The sequence below is a fragment of the Trachemys scripta genome, chromosome 2 (genome assembly GCF_013100865.1).
Source record: "Trachemys scripta elegans isolate TJP31775 chromosome 2, CAS_Tse_1.0, whole genome shotgun sequence".
Lineage (NCBI taxonomy): Eukaryota > Metazoa > Chordata > Testudines > Emydidae > Trachemys > Trachemys scripta.
In genome coordinates, this window is record NC_048299.1 from 164,020,754 (window position 1) to 164,045,101 (window position 24,348).

General features: G+C 52.2%; 3 protein-coding genes across 4 annotated transcripts in view; 1 reads left to right on the plus strand and 2 right to left on the minus strand.

The window, feature by feature from the left end:
• Window positions 1–2,640: 2,640 nt before the first annotated feature.
• LOC117873120 (macrophage-expressed gene 1 protein-like) lies at window positions 2,641–4,995 on the plus strand. Its single transcript, XM_034762163.1, has one exon. The coding sequence runs from the start codon at window positions 2,798–2,800 to the stop codon at window positions 4,958–4,960; it is 2,163 nt and encodes a 720-aa protein (XP_034618054.1). The 5' UTR covers window positions 2,641–2,797; the 3' UTR covers window positions 4,961–4,995.
• Window positions 4,996–7,163: 2,168 nt separating this feature from the next.
• On the minus strand, window positions 7,164–14,186 carry CNTF (ciliary neurotrophic factor). Its single transcript, XM_034762164.1, has 2 exons — window positions 13,908–14,186; window positions 7,164–10,012 (listed from the first exon to the last, which is right to left on the minus strand). Exons 1-2 carry the CDS (start codon window positions 14,019–14,021, stop codon window positions 9,536–9,538), a joined length of 591 nt encoding a protein of 196 aa, XP_034618055.1. The 5' UTR covers window positions 14,022–14,186; the 3' UTR covers window positions 7,164–9,535.
• A 2,155-nt stretch (window positions 14,187–16,341) lies between these two features.
• ZFP91 (ZFP91 zinc finger protein, atypical E3 ubiquitin ligase) overlaps window positions 16,342–24,348 on the minus strand; it is a gene marked incomplete at its 5' end in the record, with an annotated part of 29,401 nt that continues 21,394 nt past the window's right edge. For both annotated transcript variants that reach the window (XM_034762166.1, XM_034762165.1), the window contains 5 exon segments: window positions 16,342–19,999; window positions 20,212–20,311; window positions 20,918–21,032; window positions 21,609–21,687; window positions 22,168–22,218. In XM_034762166.1, coding sequence (XP_034618057.1) covers window positions 19,489–19,999; window positions 20,212–20,311; window positions 20,918–21,032; window positions 21,609–21,687; window positions 22,168–22,218 — 856 coding nt within the window.

Here is a 24,348-nt window from a genome sequence, read left to right on the forward strand (position 1 = left end):
AACTCATCAATAGCTGGGGTGTGAAATCCTCATTTCTGTGTTATTCTATCACTGTAGTCCCCACTTCTCTCTCGTTTGTCTGTATAATCTCTGTCTGGTTCTGTGATGGTTTCTGTCTGCTGTATAATTAATTTTGTTGGGTGTAAACCAATTAAGGTGGTGGGATAGAATTGTTTAGATAATCATGTTACAATGTTAGGATTTGTTAATCATTTTACTGAAATTTAGCTGTTTAAGGTATAGCTAAGCAGAACTCAAGTTTTACTATATAGTTTGCAGTCAATCAGGAAATGTGTGTGGGGGGGGAGGGGTAGAGAATCGAAATAATGTTTTCCTAAGGGTGGGGAATGGGAACAGGAACACAGGCAAGGCTCTGTTGTGTCAGAGCTGGGAAGGGGGACTGTGATGGTGCAGGACTCACCCCTGTGGCACCTCCTGCTGGTCGTCTCTGGGAATTAGCTCTTCCAGCCTCCGGAGCGCCCTCTGCAGGCCGGTGTCCCACTGCCACTGCCCCCCCCCCCCATGTCCCTCCCAGGACCCAGTGACCCTTGCCCCCTGGCAATACCCCCACAGTCTCAGGGTCTCCCCACCCAGGGGAAACCCCCAACCCTCTATCCCCATCTTGCCTCAGTCATGGGCTACTGCCAGTCATCATCTAGCCCCCGCTCACTGGGGCAGACTGCAGTGTAAAAGCCACTCATCATAGGCAAGGGGGGTTTGGACCTGCTGTCTCTGCCTACTCATGGACTGTCCTCTGCAACCCCAGTACCTAATTGGCCTTAGACTAGGCCGGCAGCCTGGGGGGGCTTCCAGGCCAGAGCTCCCCAGCTCCCTTGGCCTTCCCCCAGCCCTGCTCCACTCCAGGAACCTTCTCTCAGCTCCCTGCAGCCAGGTCCCTCCCTCTCAGAGCTAGGGAGAATCTCTCTGTCCTGGCCCACTGCCCTCTTATAAGGGCCAGCTGGGCCCTCATTAAGCCAGCCTCAGCCTGATTGGGGCGTGGGCCCCAGCTGAGGCATTATTAGAGCTGTGGGCAGGGAGCCTGGGCCAGGGCCAGCAGGGGATTGTGGATCAGAATTGAGGGGCACTGTTAGAGCTGTGTGTGTGGAGAGCCCAGGGCTGGGCTATCAGGGGGCTGCAGGTCTGGCTTGGGGACACTAGCAGAGCTGTGGAGTAGATCAGCAAGGCAGAGAAATCCCCCGCCAATGGCTGTCCTAGGGCCCAGGCTCACGCACCAGTCTGCAAAGCGCCCCTTCCGCCTTGCTGCCCCTCAATGCCCTCCTCCCCAGCAATCATCTGCACCGCGTTCTCCCTCTCTGGCCCAGGCCCCAGGGCCTCTCGCCCGCTGCCCCATGCAGCTGTGTGCAAGGAATCAGAGCTGCTGTTTCACACCAAGGCACAGCCCACGGCCTCTGGGCCAGGCCTTGAGCGCCTGCCAAAAAGAAGCAGCTGGTGGGGAGGAGGGGAGCAAGGAAAGGGTGTGTGGGCCTCAGGGCTGGCTCCAGGCACCAGCTAAAGAAGCAGGTGCTTGGGGTGGCACGCCGGCCGCTATTGGGGCAGCACGTCCGGGTCTTCAGCGGGAATTCGGCGGCGGGTCCCTCAGTCCCTCTTGGAGCGAAGGACCAGCCGCAGAATTGCTGCTGAAGAGTGGAGCAGTGTGATCGCACTGCCGCGGCTTTTTTTTTTTTTTTGCCGCTTGGGGTGGCAGAAAACCTGGAGCCAGCCCTGGTGGGGGCCTCACGCTGGACAGCCATAGGAGACATCACTGAGCAGGAGGTCTGCTCCCCAGGTCTCCTCTTTTACCCATGCTCAGCACCGAGAAGAGCAGAATGTTGCTAGTTATCCACGTCCCTTTAGGGATCAGCCACCCCCCCTTTGGGGCGTAACCCCTCCACAGGCAGAGCCCAGGGCACACTGTGCTTGAGCTGGGGCACTGCCCTAGTGGGGAGGGTCAGAGCGAGGCAGTGGAGAACTGAGCCCTGGGGCTGCAACATCACACCACTTTCCCATCTCCCTCCCACCCCCTGCAGGAGCCCCCCCCCACTCCATCCTCCCCTCCCCACCAGCTGACATCCGCAAAGGGCTGCCAGATGCCTCCCCACCCTCTGCCTCCCAGCCCCACAGCTCTAGGTCTTCCTGCTCCAGGCCTGGCTGCTCCACACTGCAACTCTTTCAGTTTTGCTCTGGCACGGGACCTCTTCAGCCTAGGGAAACTCCTCGCCTGGAAGAACCAAGGCAGGCTGAGCTTCCAGCAGTCAGGGAATCCCCTTTTCTCTGCGTCCCAGCCACGGGCAGGTTTCGACTGGCCTGTGACGGGGGCTGGAAATTCCAAGGGCTGACGCCTGCCTATTTTCATCTGCTTTCCAGGGGATGGTGCTGCGGGGAACTTTCTGAAAGCATTGTGGGAGGGCTGATGAGTGTGGACGGGCGGGGGAGTGTGTGGGTGTGTGTTTTGGGGGTGCAAAGGTGGTTGTGTTTGGCTGGGAAACTTTTCAAGGGTAGGTTTCTCTTCCTCTTTTGTGGGGAGGGTAAGTCAGATGATAACTCGGGTGACGGCTCGCACAGAGGCCTCGCCTCCACGAAGGCCATTGGACAATCTAAGAGTTCCTCTTTCTTTTTTTTTTTTTTTGGTGCACATTTAAAAATCAGAGACTTGCTGGAAAAGGAACCTCACTGGGGAAAGAGTCAAGTCAGCGTTTGGGAGAGGGAGGAGCCGGGAGAGGAGGAGCTGGGAGAGGGCATAAAGAAGAGCAGGGGCCGCGTCCCATTGAAGGAAGCTTGGCTCCAGGACGGCACAGCCATGGTGCCTTGGCTCTGGGCTCTGCTGATGGCAGCTGGGGCAGGCGCCTTGGAACCCGGCTTCCAAGCTTGCAAGAGGTCCCTGAACGTAAGCGTGCTGGAGGTGCTGCCAGGCGGGGGCTGGGACAACCTGCGCAATGTGGAGGTGGGGCGAGTGATGAGCCTCAACTACTCGCAATGCCGCACCACGGAGGACGGCGAGTACCTGCTGCCGGATGAGGTGGAGGTGGTGCCGCTCCGGGAGAGCAGGGTGGAGGTGCACGCCGAGCTGATCGAGAACTGGCTCTCCTACACCGACGCCTTTGCCCGCTCCATCAATGCTGAGGCCTCCTTCCTGGGCGTCCTCAATGGCAAGTTCTCTTCCGGGTGCCAGGAGACGAAGACCCACAATGTCTACGATCAGACAGTCACCACCCGGGTGCAAGTGCGGCACCACATCTACTCGGTGAAGGCCCAGCCTGCCTTCACCCTCCACCCCAGCTTCCGGCACCAGCTCCTGGCCATCGGCAACCAGCTGGAGAACAACCAGAGCCAGACGGCCACATATCTCGCTGAGCTGCTGGTACTGAACTATGGCACCCATGTCCTGACCAGGCTGGAGGCCGGAGCCAGCCTGATCCAGGAGGACCAGGTCAAACTGACCTTCCTGCAGGACAAGGTGGCCGAGAAGGCGAGCATCACCGCCTCGGCCTCCGCCACCTTCTTCGGCAAGGTCAACGTGGGGATCGGCGCCGCCGCGCAGGTCCAAGACGAGATGACCAAGAGCTATATGGAGAACACGGTGGACTCGCGCATCGAGAGCCGGGGCAGCGTGCCCTTCTACCCGGGCATCACGTTCCAGAAGTGGCAGGAAGGGATCCCCAACCACCTGGTGGCCATCGGCAAGACCGGCCTGCCCCTGCCCTTCTTCATCAGCCCAGAGGCCCTGCCGGAGCTGCCGGCACCCACAGCCAAGAGGGTGGCAGCCGTGGTGGACAAGGCCATTCATCTTTATTACGCCATCAACACCCACCCGGGTTGCGTCAAGGCCGACGCCAGCAACTTCAACTTCCAGGCCAATGTGGATGACGGCTCATGCCTGGGGGCCAGCACCAACTTCACCTTCGGGGGTGTCTTCCAGAAATGTCGTGGGGTGTCAGGCCTGGATGGGGAGGAGATGTGCCAGCCGTACCGCACCCAGAACCCGCTGACGGGGGACTTCTCCTGCCCGGCCGGCTTCACACCCGTCCCGCTACACAGTGAGGAGCGCACGGCCAGCAAGCCCCAAGCCGAGTGCCACGAGGAGTGCCACTCCTGCTGGCTCTTCTTCTCCTGCTGCCATAAAGAGTGCGGCGTCCGCTACTACTCCACCACGGTGCGCTTCACGGCCCACTGGTGCGCTGCCACCGGCCCTGTGCCCCAGGGCTCCGGCTTCCTCTTCGGGGGGCTGTACAGCGCCGGGGAGGAGAACCCGCTCACCGGGGCCCGCGCCTGCCCGTCCTACTTCTACCCGCTCTCGCTCTTCGACGGGCTGAAGGTGTGCGTGAGTGACGACTACGAGATGGGCGCCCGCTTCGGCCTGCCCTTCGGCGGTTTCTTCAGCTGCCAGACCGGCAACCCCTTGGCTGGGCCCCTAAAGGGACAGAGCCCTGGCCTCCTCCAGGATTTCTTCTACCAAGACTCCGACACCGCCTACCCCATGAAGTGCCCCCAGGGGTACAGCCAGCACAAAGCCTATCTGAGCGACGGCTGCCAGATCCTCTATTGCCTTCAGGCTGGGAGCCTCTTTGCCCAGCAGTTGGCTCCCATCAAGCTCCCACCCTTCCTCCGCCAGCCGTCTCCCAATGCCAGCATGGCCGAGACCATCCTGGTACTGGGGGAGGGCAGCCAGGCCTGGGTGAAGCTGCAGGGCAGTGGACGCTGGCGGTCAGCCAACGTCACCGATGGGAGGAAGATGGCCCAGCTTTTCCAGGCTCAGTCCAGCGCGGGGCCCACGGGGGGCGCTGTGGCTGGCATCTCCGTGGCTGTGACGCTTGTCCTCGCGGCGGCTATCGCGGGGGCTGTCTATGGCACCCGGAGGTACAAGAGCAGGGGGTACCAGGAGGTACAACCCCCAAGCCGTCTAGTGGAAGAGCAAGAGAGCTACGGATCCACCACAACGTCTCTTGGGACTAGCTCAGCCTGAGAGCCCGGGAACCGGGTCAAGGACTCTCCCTGGGGTGAGTTCTGAATGGCTCACACCTCCTGGGTGAGGGGTACGGGGCGTGGCAAGGTTGGGGGAGCAGTAGCTTTTAATCACATGACTGCATTAGTGTTGCAGGCTGCACTCAGGCAGTTCTCTGATGCACCCGGGGACGGTAATGGCACCTTTAAGAGAAGCCCCATCCGTCTAGAACAGCTCTAGGACCCCCTATCAACTGGAAGGGAGTTCCTATGCTTAGCCAAAGGGGGGCACTGTTCCACCCACCAACGGGGACAAAGGAAAGTAGGCGTCTGGCAGTAAGAAAATCTACCTCTTAAAGGGGAAGGGGCCACCTGTACATATGGATCCGAGGATTGCCAACCCCCCCAGGTTCAAAAATCATGAGATTGATTAAAATAATGTTTTGCGGGATTTGTTATTAAATGTTATTTAAAACGTTCTTTAAAAAAGGAAAGCTGAGAATCTCTGGTGGGGACTCTTGGGCCTGCAGGAGCTGGGCCTTGAGGAACATACTAAATAGCGTAATGAAACCAGTGAGCGTTGGCCATGCGGGGATCCCGCCTGCCCCCACCAGCCCAGAACAGCCTCTAGGGGATTCTGAGCCTGGCCGGAGACCTTCACCCCAGCTCAAAACATCACCATCTCTCTTGGGGCTGCCGGGCTTACAAGCCTCTGCTGTGGGGCAGGGCTGAGCCTGCAGACCCCTACAGCAATGCTGAGGTTCCAGATGGAGGAAAAGGGGGTGGATTTGGCAGCTGGGGGGAGATGGTGGGGGATCAGGGTTACTTGTCAGTGGTTTGCAAGAAGATTGGGACAGTGCTGGGGAGAGGAGGGGGTTAGGGGCTGTGATGGAGGTTGCATTTTGGGTGGTGGGGAACAGAAGGATTTTCAGTTGCTTGCTGATAACCGGAGGAGGTAATGGCGGGGCAGGGGGAGTGGGAGCGGCCAGTAACAGAAGAGCCAGCAGCTTGGGGCAGATGGGAACCAATATTGGTGGCTTAAAGGGGGGAGTTTGCAACAGGGGATGATGGGAGACATGGGCCCTGCTGGGGGGCAAGTTAGCAAGCCTGAGGAGCAAGGTACCAAACTGCAGCACTCTAAGGGTTAATGTTCCAGGCTTACCCAACCGAGCAGTTTCAAAGTTCTTTCTCTTCCTTTTATGTTTGGTTGTTTTCTCTTGTGTGTGGGGGGCAGGGACAAATGGATGCTGTGCTGTAATGTGGGGGTGGGGGGAACAGCTCAAAGCTAATTACATTGCCATACACCTGCCTTTATCCCTCTTCCCTAACAGAGCAGAGCGTGGGTGTCTCTCTCAAACCCGTCCTTGGGCACGGTTGTTTTTTTGCTAACCAAATAAATGCTGCGCACATATGGATGTGTCCCTTTAAATTACTGCCCCACCCCACCACACCCCCCGGCTAAGGGAGGGTCTGACAGAATCATAGAATATCAGGGTTGGAAGGGACCTCAGGAGGTCATCTAGTCCAACCCCCTGCTTAAAGTAGGACCAATCCCCAGACAGATTTTTGCCCCAGATCCATAAATGGCCCCCTCAAGGATTGAGCTCACAACCCTGGGTTTAGAAGGCCAATGCGCAAACCACTGAGCTATCCCTCCCTGACAGAAGCCTGGTTCACAAGCAGGCAGCACAGGTCCTGCCAAACCCTATCCAGGAGGCAGCACAGACTAGTGGTTAGTGCTGAGACGCAGGCGTTTGCTTCTGGTGCCAGCTCTGAGTTGCTCACCAGCCTCGACTGCTAACCTCTGTGCCTCAGTTTCCCCCATTAACCATGGGGTGATACTTGGACAGGGCTGTGAGGCAGATTCACTCCTTGTATTTGTAAAGTGTTTTGAGAGGCTGCACTGCACAAATATTTGTCTTTTCCCCGGCACCCTCCAGGGCAGTGATCCTGGGGCAGTGCAACCCCTGGGAATATGGCGTAGGGTGGAAAAGTTTAGGAACCACTGTTCTAGGCTGAACATTCTGCATTCCCATGTGTAGACAGGGGACATGGAGGGCTAAGGCAGGCTCAGCACTCCGGTCCAGGGGAGGTAATGAGATCCCGCTCACCTGTATTTCCCCCACCTTCCTTTCCCCAAGCCACCAAAAGTTTCGTTTGGTATGTTCCATGTCTTATTTCCTCAGTATGAAACAACTGACAGCAATGATCTCCCCAAACTACACTAAACATTTCAACTGCTGCTAAGTCCAAAATATTGTGTGTGTCCAAAAAAACTAAACAAACCCCCAGACAAACAAAAGAGTACTCTGTCTCTAACAAAAATTGGTAAAGCAACGTTTTTGGGAGTGGAGTGAAAAAGCAAAATCATGATATGCCATTTAGGTTCAATTTCTTTCTGAATCTGTTTGTTACATTCAGGAAAAAATAAGAAAACCTTCTACAGGCCAAAACAAATCACTCCAAGATCCCCTCTAGGAGAAGCAGAGATCATGAGTGAGATTGTAAAATTACAGTGCGCCGAGTTTCATGGGTCAGTATTAAAATATCTCCAGTCACAGTTACAGATTAAATTATTCCTTCCAATTTTTCAAAAGCAAAAAGCCAAAACCCAGTCAGATGCAGACCATCTCACGTGTCAAAATATTTCATAGAACAGTTCAACCACATAGTGCAAACCCAGCCATGGTAGAAGGATAGCGGTTAAAGATGAGAGGAGGACACTGGGTGAGTGAATGTGTGGCAGGGTGGTATGGTCTGTTTTACCTCTTTGTAGAAAAACACATAGGTAGCACTTTGTAAGGGATGAAAACTAGAGAAAACTCTATGTTAGAGACACAGATTTAAAGGGCTGTTTTTCCATATAAAGAAATGATGCAAAGTTTATATTTCTGCTTGTGTTTTACCTTCCAAATATCAGGATCAAAGTTGTGTGCCTGGTTGGGCAGGATAGCTGGAAGGAAGGCACAGGTTTGGATTTCCAGCCCTCAGTTGAATTTATTTTTAACAGAGCTCTTCTCTCCTACCTGTTTGCAAAGCGCTTGAGTTAAATGCATGCTTAAAAAGACCCCCCCCCCCCCGTCTGAATAAAAGTCACTTCTTTTTGTGCTTAATCTGGATCTCTCATGCCAGATCCTACCCCTGTTCTCCATCCGTTCAAGGCGGCAGTCAGGAAAAGCGGGGCAAACAAAACAGAACACACTTTTTCAAGCCTTCTCTGTACATTGGGAGGCTGCTCTTGCCCTGTCTCCAGAGCAGATGAAGGAGGGTGTGTGTGGCCCCAAAGCAGCTAGATCAATCAGTCCAGTCTTGTGGGTCACATGGTTAAGGGGCAGGACAGGTGGGCAGATCTCAGCTCCCCTCCTGTGGCTGATGCAAGCTTCTTGTGTGACCTTGCCCAATTCTATGCCTCAGTTTCCCCACTTGGAAAATGGGGATCAGGGTCTGGAAAGGGCTTAAGGTCCTAGCCAGACAGGTCTCACGCTTCAGCAAGCCAGCTCCTGCAGCATCTTCGACCACCTGCCCTGCATCAGGCAGATAGGGTTTGCTGCTTACTTGACTTTCATGGGTTTTATCCTGCTGCCCATCACCATAGCATCTGGGCATCATGTCAAACCAACAGCAACAGCGCAGGCCCTAGTGGGTTTCATGGAGTATCTGGTGCAGCAGCACATGGCCCCCAGCTCAGGAGCGCCACCGGTCTTAAGCAGGAGCCGTTACTTCCTGGTTAGCTCTCCAAGCGCCAACACACTGGTTAAATGCAGCCAAGGCTAGGAGGAGGGGCGGGAGAGGAGACCCCAACTTCCATGGTCAGGGTGGGGGGGCAGTGAGATGAAGGCGCTTGTCTGGCCTTCTTCCCTTAAGAGCTCAGCCCCCAGTAGCAAGACCATCAAATAGAGCTACAGTAATCTCAGGGCAGGAGACACGTGGTGCTAGGTGGGAACTCGGCGATGGCCTCAACTGGCCTCAAACCATGTGGGAGGTGGGTAGGACGACTCCCCGCAGCAGCTCCAGGTTCCTCCCCAGTCATCTAGCCTCCTCCCTCTGTCTCAGACAACCCTCCATCCCCATCTCCCTCTGACTGCCTTGGAAGTCTGTCCCCTCTCCCCCACCCCGCAGAGATTTCATTCCACTCACTTCTGTCTGCTCATGCCCACCTCCCCAGTGCTAGGGATCAGCCATGGGGCAGAGGGCAGCAGCTCAGTGGGAGAGGGAAGAGGGGGACCCGGGCTGGGACATGTGGGGGATCCCTGCAGCAGCCCTGCCTCCTTTTCCCACCAGGGCAGCCCCTGCCCCCACCCCTCAGGAGCTGTTCTGGGCTCCAGCCGCTTCACAGCTCCCTCCCCACAGCAAACAAGTGGGGCCATCAGCTTCTAAGCCGAGAAGTGGGAGTCGGGAGCCGCCTCCTGTCCCCCTCTCGCCACACAGGTACCCTTCCCCCACCTTCCCTCAACCCCCCTGCCCTCCGCTGAGCCACCCCAGAGCCAGAGCCTAGACCCGACCCTTGGGTGGGAGAGCACCCTCCCCCACCCCAGCTCCTGGCTTGCTGAAGGGAGGGGGGATGGGGAGGCCCCATCTGCCCCAGTGGCAGGCGGCCTCATTCCTTCTGGGCCTGGCCCCCCTGGGCAGTGCCAGAGCCCTGGCTGTGCGTGGCAACCCGGCGCAGGTCTCGCACGGACCGCACAGTCCAGTGAGCCAGCTCCTGCAGCACCTTCAGCCCCCGCAGCTTCATCTCGAACAAGCTGTGACGGCCCGGGGCCTCGGGGCCGGCTGCCTCCCAGGCGGGCCTGCTGTGGCCCAGCAATGCCAGCAGCTCCTCCAGCTGGTAGGCCAGGGCCGCCACCTGCAGCAGGACGGCCTGGATGGAGGCGTGGAAGTCCGTGTCCAGCGGGGTCAGGTGAGACCTCTGCTCTTCCAGGACCTCGCCCAGCAGCGCCTGGAATGCCCGGTACGCCTGCAGGTTGGCGCCCAACTGCTCGGCCACCGTCAGCTCGCTCCCTTGCTCCACGGCCGCAACTGGCACGCCATCCACCGAGTCCAGGCCGATGGTCCTGTCCAGCCCCTGCCTCTCCACCTGAGGGGGGAGGTTCAGTTACAGAAAGATCAGCCCCCCACTCTCCCCTATTAGTCCCACCCACTCCCCTCCCTTCTCCACCTGATCATCTCCCCTTCTCCCACGCCATCACCCCATTCCACTTCACCAGCCCCCGCAGCCAAACCCACTCACTTGCCCTCACCACCCCAATCACTCGCTCCTTTCTTGATAACCAGAATCCATGCCAGGGAGAAGAGAAATCCCAGTGTCACTGAGACAGACTGTACCCCACATTCACCCTTTTAACAAGACTATGATAAATTCTGTACAAAGTATGCCTTGTGAAGTATCATTCAAAAACTCATAATCTGCTGAATATTATTGTCAGCGTAAAATGTGTGGCAGCATTATATGTAAAGTTATAAGATTCTACTGTGTAACATTGCTGTGATATGTTCCAGAGTTAGAAAGGCAGGCCCAAACCAGTTCTTCAGAGACAGACACACTGGCACCCCAGCCATGTATCAGCATAATCAATTGGACAATCACCTAGTTAAATGGCCATTCTGTGGCAGGAAGAAGGGTGTGAGCGAGAACTTTACATATTGACAATAGGACAACTGGGAGCTTCTGTGTAAACAGACTGTCTGCTGCCTGAACCCCAGTTAAAGGTAATCCTCCAAACAGGGAGAAGGGTATACGAATGGAGGGGACACACAACGCAAATCACTTCTCTCCCCCCTGTCTCTACTCAGGACAGCTACAAAGCTTGAAAGACAGAGGAAACATCTTTGAACTGGGGCAGGGCTCCCGGCTAGGAGGCTTTTCAGCCAATCGAGACTGCTGTAAGCTTATACTGAGAAAAATCTTTGATTTTTAAGCTCACTTTGCTTGTTAGGTATAAGCTGGTGTTTTATCTTTTTTTCCTTTGAAAACCAATTCTGACTTCTATGCCTCATTACTTGTAATCACTGAAAATCTCTCTCTTTCTGTAAAAAGCAACAAAGAGGCCTGTGGCATCTTATAGACTAACAGATGTATTGGAGCATAAGCTTTCTGTAGTTAATAAACTTGTTTTATCTAAACCGGTGTTGGTTGGATTGAAGTGTTTGGGAACATCCACTTGAGATAGCAGAGTCTGTGCATATCATTGTCCATTGATGAAATGACGGCCTTTCTATGAGCTTGTATCATCAGCGGGTGCTGGGCTGTACAAGATGTACAGACTCCAAGGAGACAACTTTTGTGGGGGAAGGGATAGCTCAGTGGTTTGAACAGTGGCCTGCTAAACCCAGGGGGGTGAGTTCAATCCTTGATGGGGCCATTTAGGGAACTGGGGTAAAAATCTGCCTGGGGATTGGTCCTGCTTTGAGCAGGGGGTTGGACTAGATGACCTCCTGAGGTCCCTTCCAACCCTGATATTCTATGATTCTACATTTCTGAGGAAAGGTCTGCGAATGGTGTTGCCCCGTATGTAATTCATGAGTGGCTGACCAGAGCATTCATGTAATACAGCTGGGGGTGATTTTACATGCTAAAGACGGTGTGTGAACAGACCTGGAGTGGCGGTTCTCACAGCAAAGCAGTGTAAAAGGCACCCCAGGCTGGAATATTGAGGGGACAACTGTCCAGCAGTCCAAATTGTACCCTGGGGAATGTCAGTCACTTATCACTCACACACCAGGCCAGGCCAGCGAAGGAAGGGGAAGCTTTATTATGAACCAGATTGCTACTGTCACTGCCCTGGGCCTTGGCTGCTCCACATTGTCTGAACAATGGAGAAATGAGCAAGGAGGCGACAAGAGCTTGCAAAATTGTTGCTAGCAAACCCACCAGAAGGGACAGGGTAGCCTAGCCTCTGTTGTTTTGGGTTAGCCTGAGTCAGGCCTTAGCTGGGACAGCTAGGGGGTAGCTACCAGTCAGTGTTGGGTCCCCCTCTGTCCCCGATCCACAGAGGGGATGGGTCTGCTACAGTCTCCACCTACCAAGGCTGGTTCTTTAGCTGAAGATGCAGCAGGGCACGTGTTTAGCTCTGGAAGTCCCTGTTTCAAGCCCTGTTGTCAGCAAAAACAGTAGCCAGCACCTCAGTGCTGTCTATGGCGGTACTGGCCATACATACAGGGTAGGGGCCTCTGAAAAAAGTTTGTGGGGGTGATGCTGGATAATCAACTGAATATGAGCTCCCAGTGTGATGCTGTGGCCACAAGAGGTAATGCAATACTAGGATGCACAAATGGGACTCTCGAGGAGAGAGTATTTGACACTGGTACAATCACTGCTGGAATACCCTGTCTGATGCCAGAGCCCACAATTCAAGAGGGATTAGAGAAGAGCCAAGAGAATGATTAAGGGATTGGAAAACCTGCCTTATAGTGAGAGACTCCAGGAGTAAAATCTATTTAGCTGAACAAAAAGAAGGGTAAGGGGTGACTTGATCACAGTCTATAAGTACCCACCTGGGGAACAAATATTAAATAATGGGCTCTTAAATCTAGCCGAGAAAGGTCTAACACAATCCAATGGCTGCAAGTTGAAGCTAGACAAATTCAGGCTGGAAATAAGGAGTATGTTTTTACTGATGAGAGTAATTACCCATTGGAACAATTTACCCAGGGTTGTGGTGGATTCTCCGTCACCGACAGTTTTAAAATCAAGACTGGATGTTTTTCTCAAAGCTCTGCTCCAGGAATGATTTCGGGGCAGTCTTCTCGCCTGTGTTTTGCAGGAGTCCGACTAAATGATCCCCCTGGTCCCTTTCAGTGGTGGAATCTATGAAGTTAGGGGTCACTCCTCTCCTAAACAAGCCCCAAATTAATGGAAAAGCAAAATGGCAGGAGCTCGGCAGGAGTTGCCCTCTAGAGCTGGCTAGAAAATCCCCGCTGGAAAGCTTCCTGATGAAAAGTCAGGAGCATTCAAGGAAGGTGCGAGGATCAGGGGAATTTACAGCAGGGCTTTTCCAGAGCTTGGCACCCAGTGCTCCTGTGACAGTGCCAGCCCACATCACCCATGTGCTGGTGGAAAGCGGATTCAGGGCCTGACTCAGATTCCATGAACCATCAGCTCCGTTTCCTTCTCTAGCAGCGTCCCCAAGGTGACACCAAGCCTGAGGCACCTTGAGAACACCCACCTTCCCCCTAACCAAGCTCTAGCCTCTGTTGAGACAAACCCAAAGTCCTTCCCCTCCCCCCACCAAACCTCCCACTGCATTTTGGGGTGAAGGGCAGGAACTTTAACCCATACCCCGCCTGAATTCCCACACCGCCCAAAGATGTATGTTCCCTCCCACTGACGGGTCAATTGGAGACCGTTTCGACTGCTACACAGGGGGAACGTGTTACATGTCCTCTCTGTCCCTGATCCAGAGGGTGCGGGTGAGGCCGCAGCAATCTTTATCTCGCTAGTTCACTCCCCAGAAGGGTGTGCATGCTGCATGCTCTCAAGCATCAGTCACGTTCTACCTTAGAGGTGGCTGTTTCTCTGCTTCAGGGGTGATAGAAAAGAACAGAACCTGCACCAGAGGTGCAGTAGGACAAAGGAGAAGAGCCTGGATTCTCTGCAACAGGTGGAAGAGACATTGGTTACTCATCTCCCTACCAACAGGGAGAGGGGGAAAAGCACAGGAGGAATTCAGTCTACCCCTTACCTTCATGAGGCTGCACAAGGACCCTTTTACTCACCTGGCAAGTTCCATCCACTGGCTGAGCTGATGGACTGAATACCCCCACCCCCTCCCCACGCTCTTTATAAACCTGTACCCAACATGCATCCGTATCAAGTATGGGAAGATGCCCCCAAACCTAAGGCAGGGAGGTCAAACTAGAGCCACCCCCTTTGCTTTTAAAGGCAGTGTTGGTGGCAGAGCAAGGTGCCACCGTGCTTGGCTGCCAGGCGAGATGTCGCAGCTCAGGGGTGGGCCTGGGAGGAGGAGACTCACATAGGACTCCAGGAGGCTGGCCACGTCGGAGCGGATCTTCCTGGCCAGGAGGATGATGCGGTTGCAGAGGTTGTGGTGTTGGAGGGGCACAGGGGATTGCTCGGCCGAAGCCATCACGCCAGCCGGCTGTCCCAGATGCAGAGAGCAGCTGAGCCAGAGAGATCACACGGGGCTGCGCCACGGCCAAGCCAGAAAAATCCCTTGCTCAGCTCGCACATTCCAGCTCTAGAGAGCATTAGCCACTCACGTGCCTCTCTCCCCCAGGGGCCTGGGCAGAGACTGAACATGTCTGCCGTGGAGATCCACAAAGGCAGATTTTTCATATCTTACCATGTCCCTCCTCCATGCGCCTTCAAGTTGCCTGGCCCAGAATCAGTCTCCCATTCGCTCCACCCTTCCTCCCCCAGAGCCTGTCTCCCCTACAGCTCTAGTCCACTCATCTGCAGCTACATCTGTCCCTCACAACTTGTATGAGGGGTAGTCTTTTTTGTGAAGGTCCAAACTTCTTGGTCAAGGTCCAAACTCCAGAGAAAAGAATAAAAAATAAGTAAATAAAAAGATTTTGGAGTCTGTTCAAAAGCATCTGGCGATTGGGATTTGACCCACGGTCCTATTGACTACCCCTGTTGTATACAGTTGCCAAATGGGTGTCCTGATAATTCCCCACTGAGATGAGACACAAAGCCTGATACGATCCGTTATTTCCCACATCCTCCCTGTTCTGTCTGGGAAGTTCTTGCTCTTTCCTTTCGTGCTGAGCCAGGTCTAGTGCCCACAACCCTCTTTTCCCAGACCCGGAGTCATTTCACTAGCTAATGTTAAGCAACGACAAATCACAGCCAGATAAATGAATCTAAGAGAAAATAAGCATGCATGCTGCATCCACACTTGAATTTTCTTGTCCAGGAAAGGTGATCTGATCAACAGCCAGAGACTGCAACCATTCTACAGGGGCGAAGATTTGCAAAAACAGGTGACTAAATAAGGGACTTGATTTTCCAAAATGCTGAGCACCCTGTAACTTCCCACAGCAGTCCTGAAAAATCAAGCCATCCCTTTTAGGCTGGTTTTAAAATCTTGGCCAGCACTCCCTACTAGGTTCTTCTCCTGAGCCCATCATTGCAGAGAGGCAAGGGATGTTTTCTATCACCATGGGCCGCTTCTCTCCCCTTTCCCCTTGAGTTGAGACTGGAGAGAGCACCACTCACATTGTGGGAGCTCAGGCCCAGAGCCCCCAGCGGAGAACTCGCAAATCCAGGGCAGCATGTGCAACTGTTTCTGCACACCGTCAGGAGTTTATCTGGACCCAAATATGCACTTGGAAAGATTTGGCTCTCTCCTGAGATTCAAAGGGTCCCAATGCTTTTAGTGGTGACTGTGTCCTAGGCAGAAGACAGCTCTGGCACACTCACGTCACCAAACCGCAGACCGCTCAACCTGATCTCCAGACTTTTGACCACGATTCAAACTGGTGCTGCGAAGGGAAAAAGCCCCATCCAGCAGGCATGATACTAGTGCCATCCATCCTTACCACCCACATCCCTGCTGATCTGCCGTCCTCTGGGAATTTAATTAGGCATTTACCCTGCTCAAATGTAACTGAAAATAACGGCTCCCACCCTGCTTATATACAACCATGCCCTTCCCGTGATCCCAGCATAATCCACTACAACCACCGCAGACAAGCTGCATGCACCAAGACAAACAACTTTTATTGTGTTTTCCTTTATACATGTATTTTGGTTATGTCTTACCCAAATTAAAAGAAAATGAGTTGAAAAGCAGAGTGTCCTTTATTACATTTTACATTACCCTTTCCCCAACTTGGGTTCAGGTAGCTACCTGGGCTCCCCCTCTCCCTGCGGATATTGCTGTGGGACAAGACTTATAGCAATCAAAGGTTTGTCAGCTTATGCATCTCCTCTCCCCAGCTTTGGTTCCACACGAGAGGGGTGTGCCAATGCAACAGCTGTGTTGCCACCTGGTGGCTACTGCAGGTAGTGCTGCTAAGCAGTATAAAGTTTAACCCCCCCTCCCCCATTGGCAGGTTTCATGCTAATCCAGGTTGTCCCCCCTGCCTCCCCACCCTGTCCCAGGAACTGAAGGATGTCCAGCCAGCTTTCAGGAAGCATCAGTGCCAGATGGAGTGGCAGCAGAGTGACACAGCGGGCGGCTGATGCCCCATGCACAAAGCAAAAGCCCCTCTGCACAACTCCCATGCAAGCTTAACCTTGATGGTGGGACACGAAGAGGCAACTCCAACTGCGGAGAATGCAGCTTACATGGGGAGTTCCCACCCTGAACACTAAAAGGAAGGGGTGGGGAGTGATGTTAAGTCAGTCACCACAAACCAGCCTACATGAAAGGGGAATAGGAAGCACCCTAAGCCCAGCTCCCCCATGTGCTCCCGCCGCCGGAGAAAAAAATAAATACATGGGGGGAAAAAAAATACAAAAATGTTTATTGCAAACTACTACAATAATTTATTGAAGCAAACTGCATGCGAGTGGTGGGAGAGACACGGAGGGGGAGAAGCAGCAGGAAGGCATTGAGTGTCAGTTTTAGTTTTTTAAACCCGAGGCTGGAAGTTACACAGGTCTCTCCTGCCCTGGAGGTTAGAAGGCTGTGTTTAAGGACAGAAACAATTGGATGAGACCAAAGGGGGGAGGGAGGAAGGAAGGTTAAACCAGAAGAGTGTGTGGAATGACGGCAAGGAAGTGACAGGGATAGGAAGGACTTCAGAGCCGAATTACCCACTCATTGCTGCCTGCTGGAAATGGGAGAAACTTTCCCTCTACTGGAGAAGTTGAACAGCCCACATCCTTATTTCCCAGGCGAGGTGACTGGGCTGCATCACTCTGCAGGCAAGTCATGGGGCAGTCTCGCTATTGCATCACCCCAGAGTGAGTTTTCCACCCAATAGCATTTTAGTGCCATCCTTAGAAATAAAAGGAAATTGATAAGGCAAAGTTCTCCTTTTAGTGTTCCCTGGAAGGCCCGGTCTGCATCAGACTTCAAACCACGTGACGGAGGGTTTCCACAGAACTCCCGCAGAACTGGTCTGTAGCAGCGTCTGGCTGGCTGACCAGCCAGCCAAAACTAACCTGCACCACAATCGCTTTTAATCATGCAAAGTCAGGACCTAGACTAGAAGAGTTTTAAACACAGGTGTCAGGAGATGGCCACAGCCGTCCTGGCCAGCAAAACCACATATCTAGGGCTAGTTGAAAGCTTTCCAGCAAAACTGGTTTTGAGCAAATTTTATTTAATTCAATTATCTGCAGAACATTTCAGCTTCCTGCCCCAAAGCCAAAATCTTCCATTTGGAAATGTTAAACCGGTTTTGATGTTTGTAAGTGAAACGAGACATTTCAACATTCCAAATGAAAGTTAGTTGTGTCTCATTTCGACATTAAAGCAAATCTTCCTGAGCTGCTGCTGCTGGGAATTGTAGCTCCGATGCCTTAAGCCCCCATTCCATTCTTAACAACTTATGTTCTCAGCTGGACTACATCTCCCATGATGCACCACAACCATGTGACTAGATGAGACAACCAATCTATCAGAAAGAGGGAAGAACATGGTGCATCCTGGGAGATGCAGTCTGACCAGGGAGCCCACCCCATAGGGTGACCTGCAGCAGCTCAGGTAAACACAGTTTAATGTTGAACTGATCCAAACTGAAGTGAATTGTTTCACAATATGTTTGACAAATGTGGGTCGACCTGACCAGAAACAAGACATTTTGCTGTGATTTTCCCAAAAGATTTCAGCGGTCAGCCTGTTTCCAGTTTTTAGACAAAGTTAAAACGTTCTGTGGTAAATTTCCAATGAAAATGACATTCTTCTAGTTTGTCAAACTTTTCTGCAGAAAAATTCCATTTTCCAACCAGCTCTACAACAAACAAGTTTTGCTGGCTCGGTGTTTAAACAGGGTATTGTAACTGCCTCCTGAACCACATGGACACGAGCAAACAGATTATTCCTCGCTTTTTCCAAAAAGCAAACAAATGTAAGGTCACTGCATGAAGTTTCTGACAATGGACAGAGCACAGATTTGCGCTCAAGACTTAAGATACATTATGTCCTAAACCTTTCTGAGGTGTCTTAATTACGAAGCTATGCATGCCCATCTCTCGCTCTCAGGCAAAACCACACCATGTCTCTCAGAAACTAGGAACGTTTGCAAAAGCTGGCCTTGTAAGGAGCATGTGTAGGGGGAACACACCCCATGCTCTGTCCCCAGGGGTGTCCGTGCAGGGAGAGAAGTTGCCATTTCCGCAACCAGATGTCAGTCAGTCTGCCTGCCTCTATTCAAATCATGAGCCCAGTCTCTTCCCCCCATAGCTGTATCTCTTTCAGGAAAGGAGAGGCAGAATTGGATGGGGAACGTGATATCCTGCGCCACTTAGTTATACATCTGTCACAAGACTGGAACAAGTTCCTTGGCTATCAGTGCTAATCCTTCCAATGGCAGGGAGTGAGGATGAATCAGTGAGGAAAAAAAAAGGGTTAATGCAAGGAGCTTGGAATAAACTGGGGAGGGAGAGAGAACGCTATAGAAGTTGTTTCTGCAGTTCAGAGCCCTAAACTAAGCTACCCATCCCCCACTGCCTACCCCACCCCAAAGCAAACAATTGCTCCAAAACTCCACAATGCAAATGGAGTTCCTCCCATGGGGCCTGTCACACTGCCCTGTTTACAAACAGCTCCTCAGCTTCCGTAGTGCTTTCTTCACCCTGATTCTCTTTGTGGTGGGGATCAGTCCTAGCAGCTGCTGCTCCAGCACGGCTAACCCCGAGGAGTTCCACTGATGTCAAGGAGCCAACCCCCCGCAAATGTCATTAAAAACACCAGACCCTCTGATCAATAAATAAGGACTTTTGTTACCACCACACAAAAACGCAACATGTTCAAAGTGCAAATGTCTGTCACCAATCGGAGCCTTCTCACTGCCTCTCCCACACAGGGCTCTCGTACAGAGCCAAGCCCCAGCATCTCAGCAAGCGAGCACCATCTGAGCGCCGGGGCGTGCCCTCTACTTCCCATCAGTGACAGAGGGGAAGGGTGCGAGAGGGGGGACAGGTGCTGTTTTACAGCTCACCCTGCTGAGGGGCCCTAAAGTGCCAAGCCAAACTCCCAGACCCAGGAGGAAGAAGACAAGACTGCAAGGAGCAGAATGCAGCAATGCATAGACGTTGGGCAGAGGGAGTCTTAAGAACGAGAAGCTGGTCCAGAGCCCAAACTCTTTCAAGTTTGCAAACAGGGATTTGTTGAGGAGCAGGGAAGGCGCCTGGGTTTGGGGTGAGTGAGGGCCTCTGGCTGCTTCCCTTCACTCGGAGAATTCCTTTGCTCTGTCTCGCTCTAGTAACTGCAGCATCCCCTTTCTGAAAAGGGGCAGTAGGACAGAGAAGGGGTCAGGAAGCGGGGGGTGCTGTGATCCACGCTGGAGGGGAGCAGGCCCTTCGTTTATTTACTAGTATTTTAAATTTGTTTAACTTCTCTCTTTAATAAGTTTCTCCATTTTTTTCTTTTAAATACAAAGTCCAAGCTGTCCCAACAGCCACGTGCTCCCTGCCTGCTAAGGTCCGGTAGAGTCAGAATCTTCAATCAGAACCTCTGTGGTGGCTCCCAGAATCTCCGTGTTCATGACCAGCCCTTCCGTGCTCCCGCTGCTACCGCCGCCAACGAAGATCTTCCCATCGGCCATCAGGCTCATGCGCTCAGCCCCACTGCAGTACGCCTTTGGCATCCCGTCAGGGTTCAGCAGTAGGCACTCGCCAGGGGCAGTGCTTCCCAGGGGGTCAGGGAGGAGGGGAAGGCCCTGGCCATCGGTGGGTGGGGCAATGGACTCTGGACTAGTGCCCAGGATGTCGGTGCTGGTGATTAGGGCGCCTGCATTGGCAGCTAGTGCTTCAGCAATAAGCACCTCTGGGTGGCTCTTGGCCTTATGTGCCACCACGCTGTCCTTCTTCTCAAACTTCTTGCCACAAATGTTGCAGGAGAACTGGTAGAAAGAGTCTGCGTCATGCTTTTTCATGTGCCAGTTCAGAGAGGCCTTCTGCCGGCAGGTGAAGCCGCAGATCTCACACCTGGGGAGTGGGAGGGGAAAAAAAAGAGGTCAGTAGGGGAACATGGACACAAGTAAGGCGATGCAACAGAGAATGCAGGCATATGAAGGCCAGACACAGAATCGCAGACAGGTGCGCGAGGCAGAGTCAGCTGTGGCCAGGGAAATGTGGCCAGTTGACGGAGGTAGAGGCATATTTCAAAAGGCAATGCAAGGCAAAGCAGGAGTACTCACTGTAAAGGCTTCTCGCCTGTGTGGATCATCCGGTGCACTGCCAAGTTGTGGGAACTCTTAAATGCCCGGGCACAGTATTCACAGATATAATCCCTTTGATCTGTAAAGCAGCAGACACATCTCAGCTTAACACCTACATCTGGATCAGAACCACATTCTTGGGTTGAAAGTCCACTCATCTGACAGTTGCCCTAAGACCCCACTTTTAATTTTGAAGGTTCCTGGGTGAAGCTTCCTGAAAGCGAGGCAGCAATTTAAGAGTTAAGAACTGTCTGATCCCACCAGGACTAATGAAGGAGGAAGCATCTCCGGATGCTCAACAGCAAGCCCTGTGGATTATTGAAGGTAGAGTGGATGGGCTCGAAAGGGAATCCTGACCAATCCCACATGCTTGACAAGGTGAAGCCTGACAAGAGCATCTTAAATGTGGAGAAAACAGGATGACACTGTTGCAAAAAGGCAACCTATGTGCCAAATAAAATAATGCTACAGTACAAACCCAAAGGCTTATTTCCACCTACTCGCACTGTCTAATGGGTGTGCATGAGCAATTAGGCAGTAGTCCCAGAGGGAAGGGAATAACCACCAGTCATCTGCGCTACCTAAGTTAGACTCTTCCTCACCTCAGGAGAGGTGAGTGTTTTCCCCTCTCCAACCATCCATGGGATGATGGGTTGGATTCAAGTCTTCCCACTTCCCCCAGTACCTGTGTGGTGTTTGGCATGCCGTAGCAGCTGCTTCTGGAGCCGGAAGAGCCGTCCACAGGAGGGATGGGGACACACATATTTCTTCTTCAGCAGATGCTGGTATTTGATGTGATGCTAGGAAAGATGACGAAAAAGTTACAACCTTCTCTCTGTCTGACTAAAGGAACTGCTGAAAATCAGATCCCAGGTGACAAGTTAAGCAACGTGACAGACCATAAGGGCTACAATCAACCTCCTTGTGCATTGCAGGAGAGCTAACAGAATGCAATTATACCAGACTCTGAGATCTGATGAAAAGCAGAAATACAGGTGAAGAGGCACATATGGTACCAGTTACAACGGGGCTGGGCTTAGCTTCATTACTTGTTACTGGCTAGTAATAACACCTAGCTCTTCTTTTCATCAGTAGATCTCAAAGCACTTTACAAAAGGAGGTCAGCATATTATCCCCATTTTACAGATGGGGAAACTGAGACACAGGGAGGGAAAGTGACTTGCCCAAAGTCACCCAGTGGGCCTCTTCCAGAGCTAGGAACAGAACCCAAAACTCCTGCGTCCCAGTCCAGTGCACCACCTTCTAAACCAGTGCCTCCCTTACCAAACTGCATTAAAAAGGAACACTGCAGTGAAAGGTAAAAGAGTGGCAGCTCCTTGACCCCAGATCCAAATGAGTGGAAGAGCCTGACTGACCTGCAAATAGCGAGGGTGGGCGAGGACTGTGCCACAGCCTTCCATCTCACAGCGTACATACTGTATTGGAGGCTTCTTCCTAAGAAGTACATGGGACAGTAATGCACAGAGAGGTTAGATGGAAAATATGAAGTAGACGCAGTATAGATTAAACAAGAAAGCCATTGCAGCTCACCAATAATGTGGAAGTGACGAGGTCACCAGATCAACTGTCTTGTGAGTCAGCACATTTCAACTTGTGCTCTCCCCTGTAGCTCTCCACCCCTAGGACTGCTCGTGGGGTTTAGCCAAGTGTGCTCATCACCCAAGAGATGACAGTGACAGAGCACCTGTGGCCTTATCATTGGCTTCTGCCATGCTACCGACCAACTCAAAAATGACCTGACTGCAAGAATCCATCATGGTGGTTTTACAGTGAGCTACAATTATTTCTAAACTATGCCCAATAAAAACATGTATGAAGTAGTTGGTTCTTAGGGGGTTAAGCTCCTCCATACAGGAAATGGAAAGGATGAAAATCTATAGTAAGGAAGGTGGAGAAAAGGTAAGTCACACTCACCTTCTTTTAGGCAGCCGTGGGCTCTTGTCATCTTTTCTCCTCCTTCCCCTCCTGTGATAGGATTACAGATAGGATTAAAAATTATGCTCCTTTGCAAGGCATAAGGGCACAACTAAGATGGAATAGGGAAGCCTTCTCCACATGAGCAATCCAGAGCATGGCTCTGGGTCATGGGAGAAATCCACCATTTCAAAGCCTGAGAAAGTCCCAGTCAGGGGGAGCAGGGAATAGCTTCCACAGACCTGATTTAAAGCCCACGAAGGTCAATGAGAGTCTCTGCACTTACCTCCATAGCCTTTGGATCAGGGCCATATAGAGTACATGACCTCAGATAACCAGCATCCATCCAAACATTAATACACATGTTGCAGCCCCCAGCATGCTACACTAGAGGAACTCCAAGTGATGGGGGTTTTTCTTTCAGTGGGAATGTGCCACTCACATAGGGATGTTCCTCCATAAGAACTATTAACAAGAACTTTGGTTTTTGTATTCTTATGCCACAAGAGGGTGCCAAACCCACTAATCCAGCTATGCTCAGTCCGTGTAGCTCGCTTCTGTACCCACTGCTCTGGATCTCAAGCAGAATGAAGGGTTGAAAAAAAAAAAAATCAAAAAAGGTCCTCAGGAAATTGTGCTTTTTCATCTACTGTTTTTCCCTGCAGCCAAGTATTCATGTCATATAGATCAACTATTTGTGTTGCATATCCAGAGGCCATCAAGATGTTAAACACCGTACAAACACCATACCAAAGACTTTGCTTGTACCAAAGAGCTCACAGAGAATCTTTAAAACATATACTAGTAGTCACAAAACATTTCTGTATAGTGAAAAAGAATCAGACTCATAGGGTTGGAAGGGACCTCAGGAGGTCATCTAGTCCAACCCCCTGCTCAAAGCAGGACCAATCCCCAGACAGATTTTTACCCCAGTTCCTTAAATGGCCCCCTCAAGGATTGAACTCACAACCCTGGGTTTAGCAGACCAATGCTCAAACCACTGAGCTATCCCTGCTAACACACAAGCACCACAGAGAACTAAAGAAAGCAGAGCCCGCACTGACAGCGATGAGGGGTCTGGCTTAATGGAAGAGGTCGCTCTGATGTGACAGTACCTGGGACAGTCAAGCTTCTCAATGACACTATCAAGTTTGCTCAGTTTACAGGCCGTGTTTTTGACTGTCTAGAAAACAAGTTGGGATCGGAAAGTTAAGTTGGGTCCCTTTTGGCTCACATATAAGCACAAGAGCTTCTGCACTCAGTGAATGTTAATAGTCAAGCTAGTATAGAAGCCAGCCCACTCTCCATTGCTATCTGCTCTGCTCAGCTAACAGGCATAACAAAAATAGCAAAAACCTCATGTCAGAAAAGCAGTCAGGTATGACTTGGACACACGAAGATTTGGAGTAAGACAGCTCTTTTGTTAAAAAGATATATTAAAGGATTGATATGATGCATGTCATAAGAATCTTTTCAACTCTAATGGTGTTTTGTTGCTTTTCTCTCAGCGCTCTCTAGTTTGCAACATCGAGCATGCAAGAATTGAACACCGTAACCCATGTGATTGTCCAACTGTGATGAAGTAGGTTTTATTCGCCTTGTTATGTTGTGAGTCTTACTGTCCTATACTAATATCATGTGTACCTTAGTTTCCCTGTGTACTGCACTGATACTTCAGCGGTGGGAATTGGGTGTGTGTGATTTTTGCTGAGCCCCTCAGGGCAGGTGAGGCTGCCCAGCTGTTTGCACCTAGGTAACCTGAGACCCAGGAGGGGGGATGCAACCAGGTGACATCTTTTGCCCAGGAAGTGAGAAAGAAGGAGGAGGAGCAACAAGGGGGGGTGTTGGGAGGTCAGATTGTTGGAAGCTGGTAGTCTGCGTGGGGGGACTGGAAGAGGGGGGAGTCCAAGGCATCTGGCCCAGGATTCCCAAGATGAACTTGGCTGAAAGTCACTGATTTCTGTAATAGCATGCTCTGTTCTATGCTGTGTTCCTGTCGACTAATAAACCTTCTGTTTTACCAGCTGGCTGAGAGCCATGTCTGACTGCAGAGTTGGGGTGCAGGGCCCTCTAGCTTCCCCAGGAACCCCGCCTGTGCAGACTCGCTGCGGGAAGCGCACGGTGTGGAAGGGGATGCTGAATACTCAGAGGTCAGACCCAGGAGACAGTATGTTCAGAGAC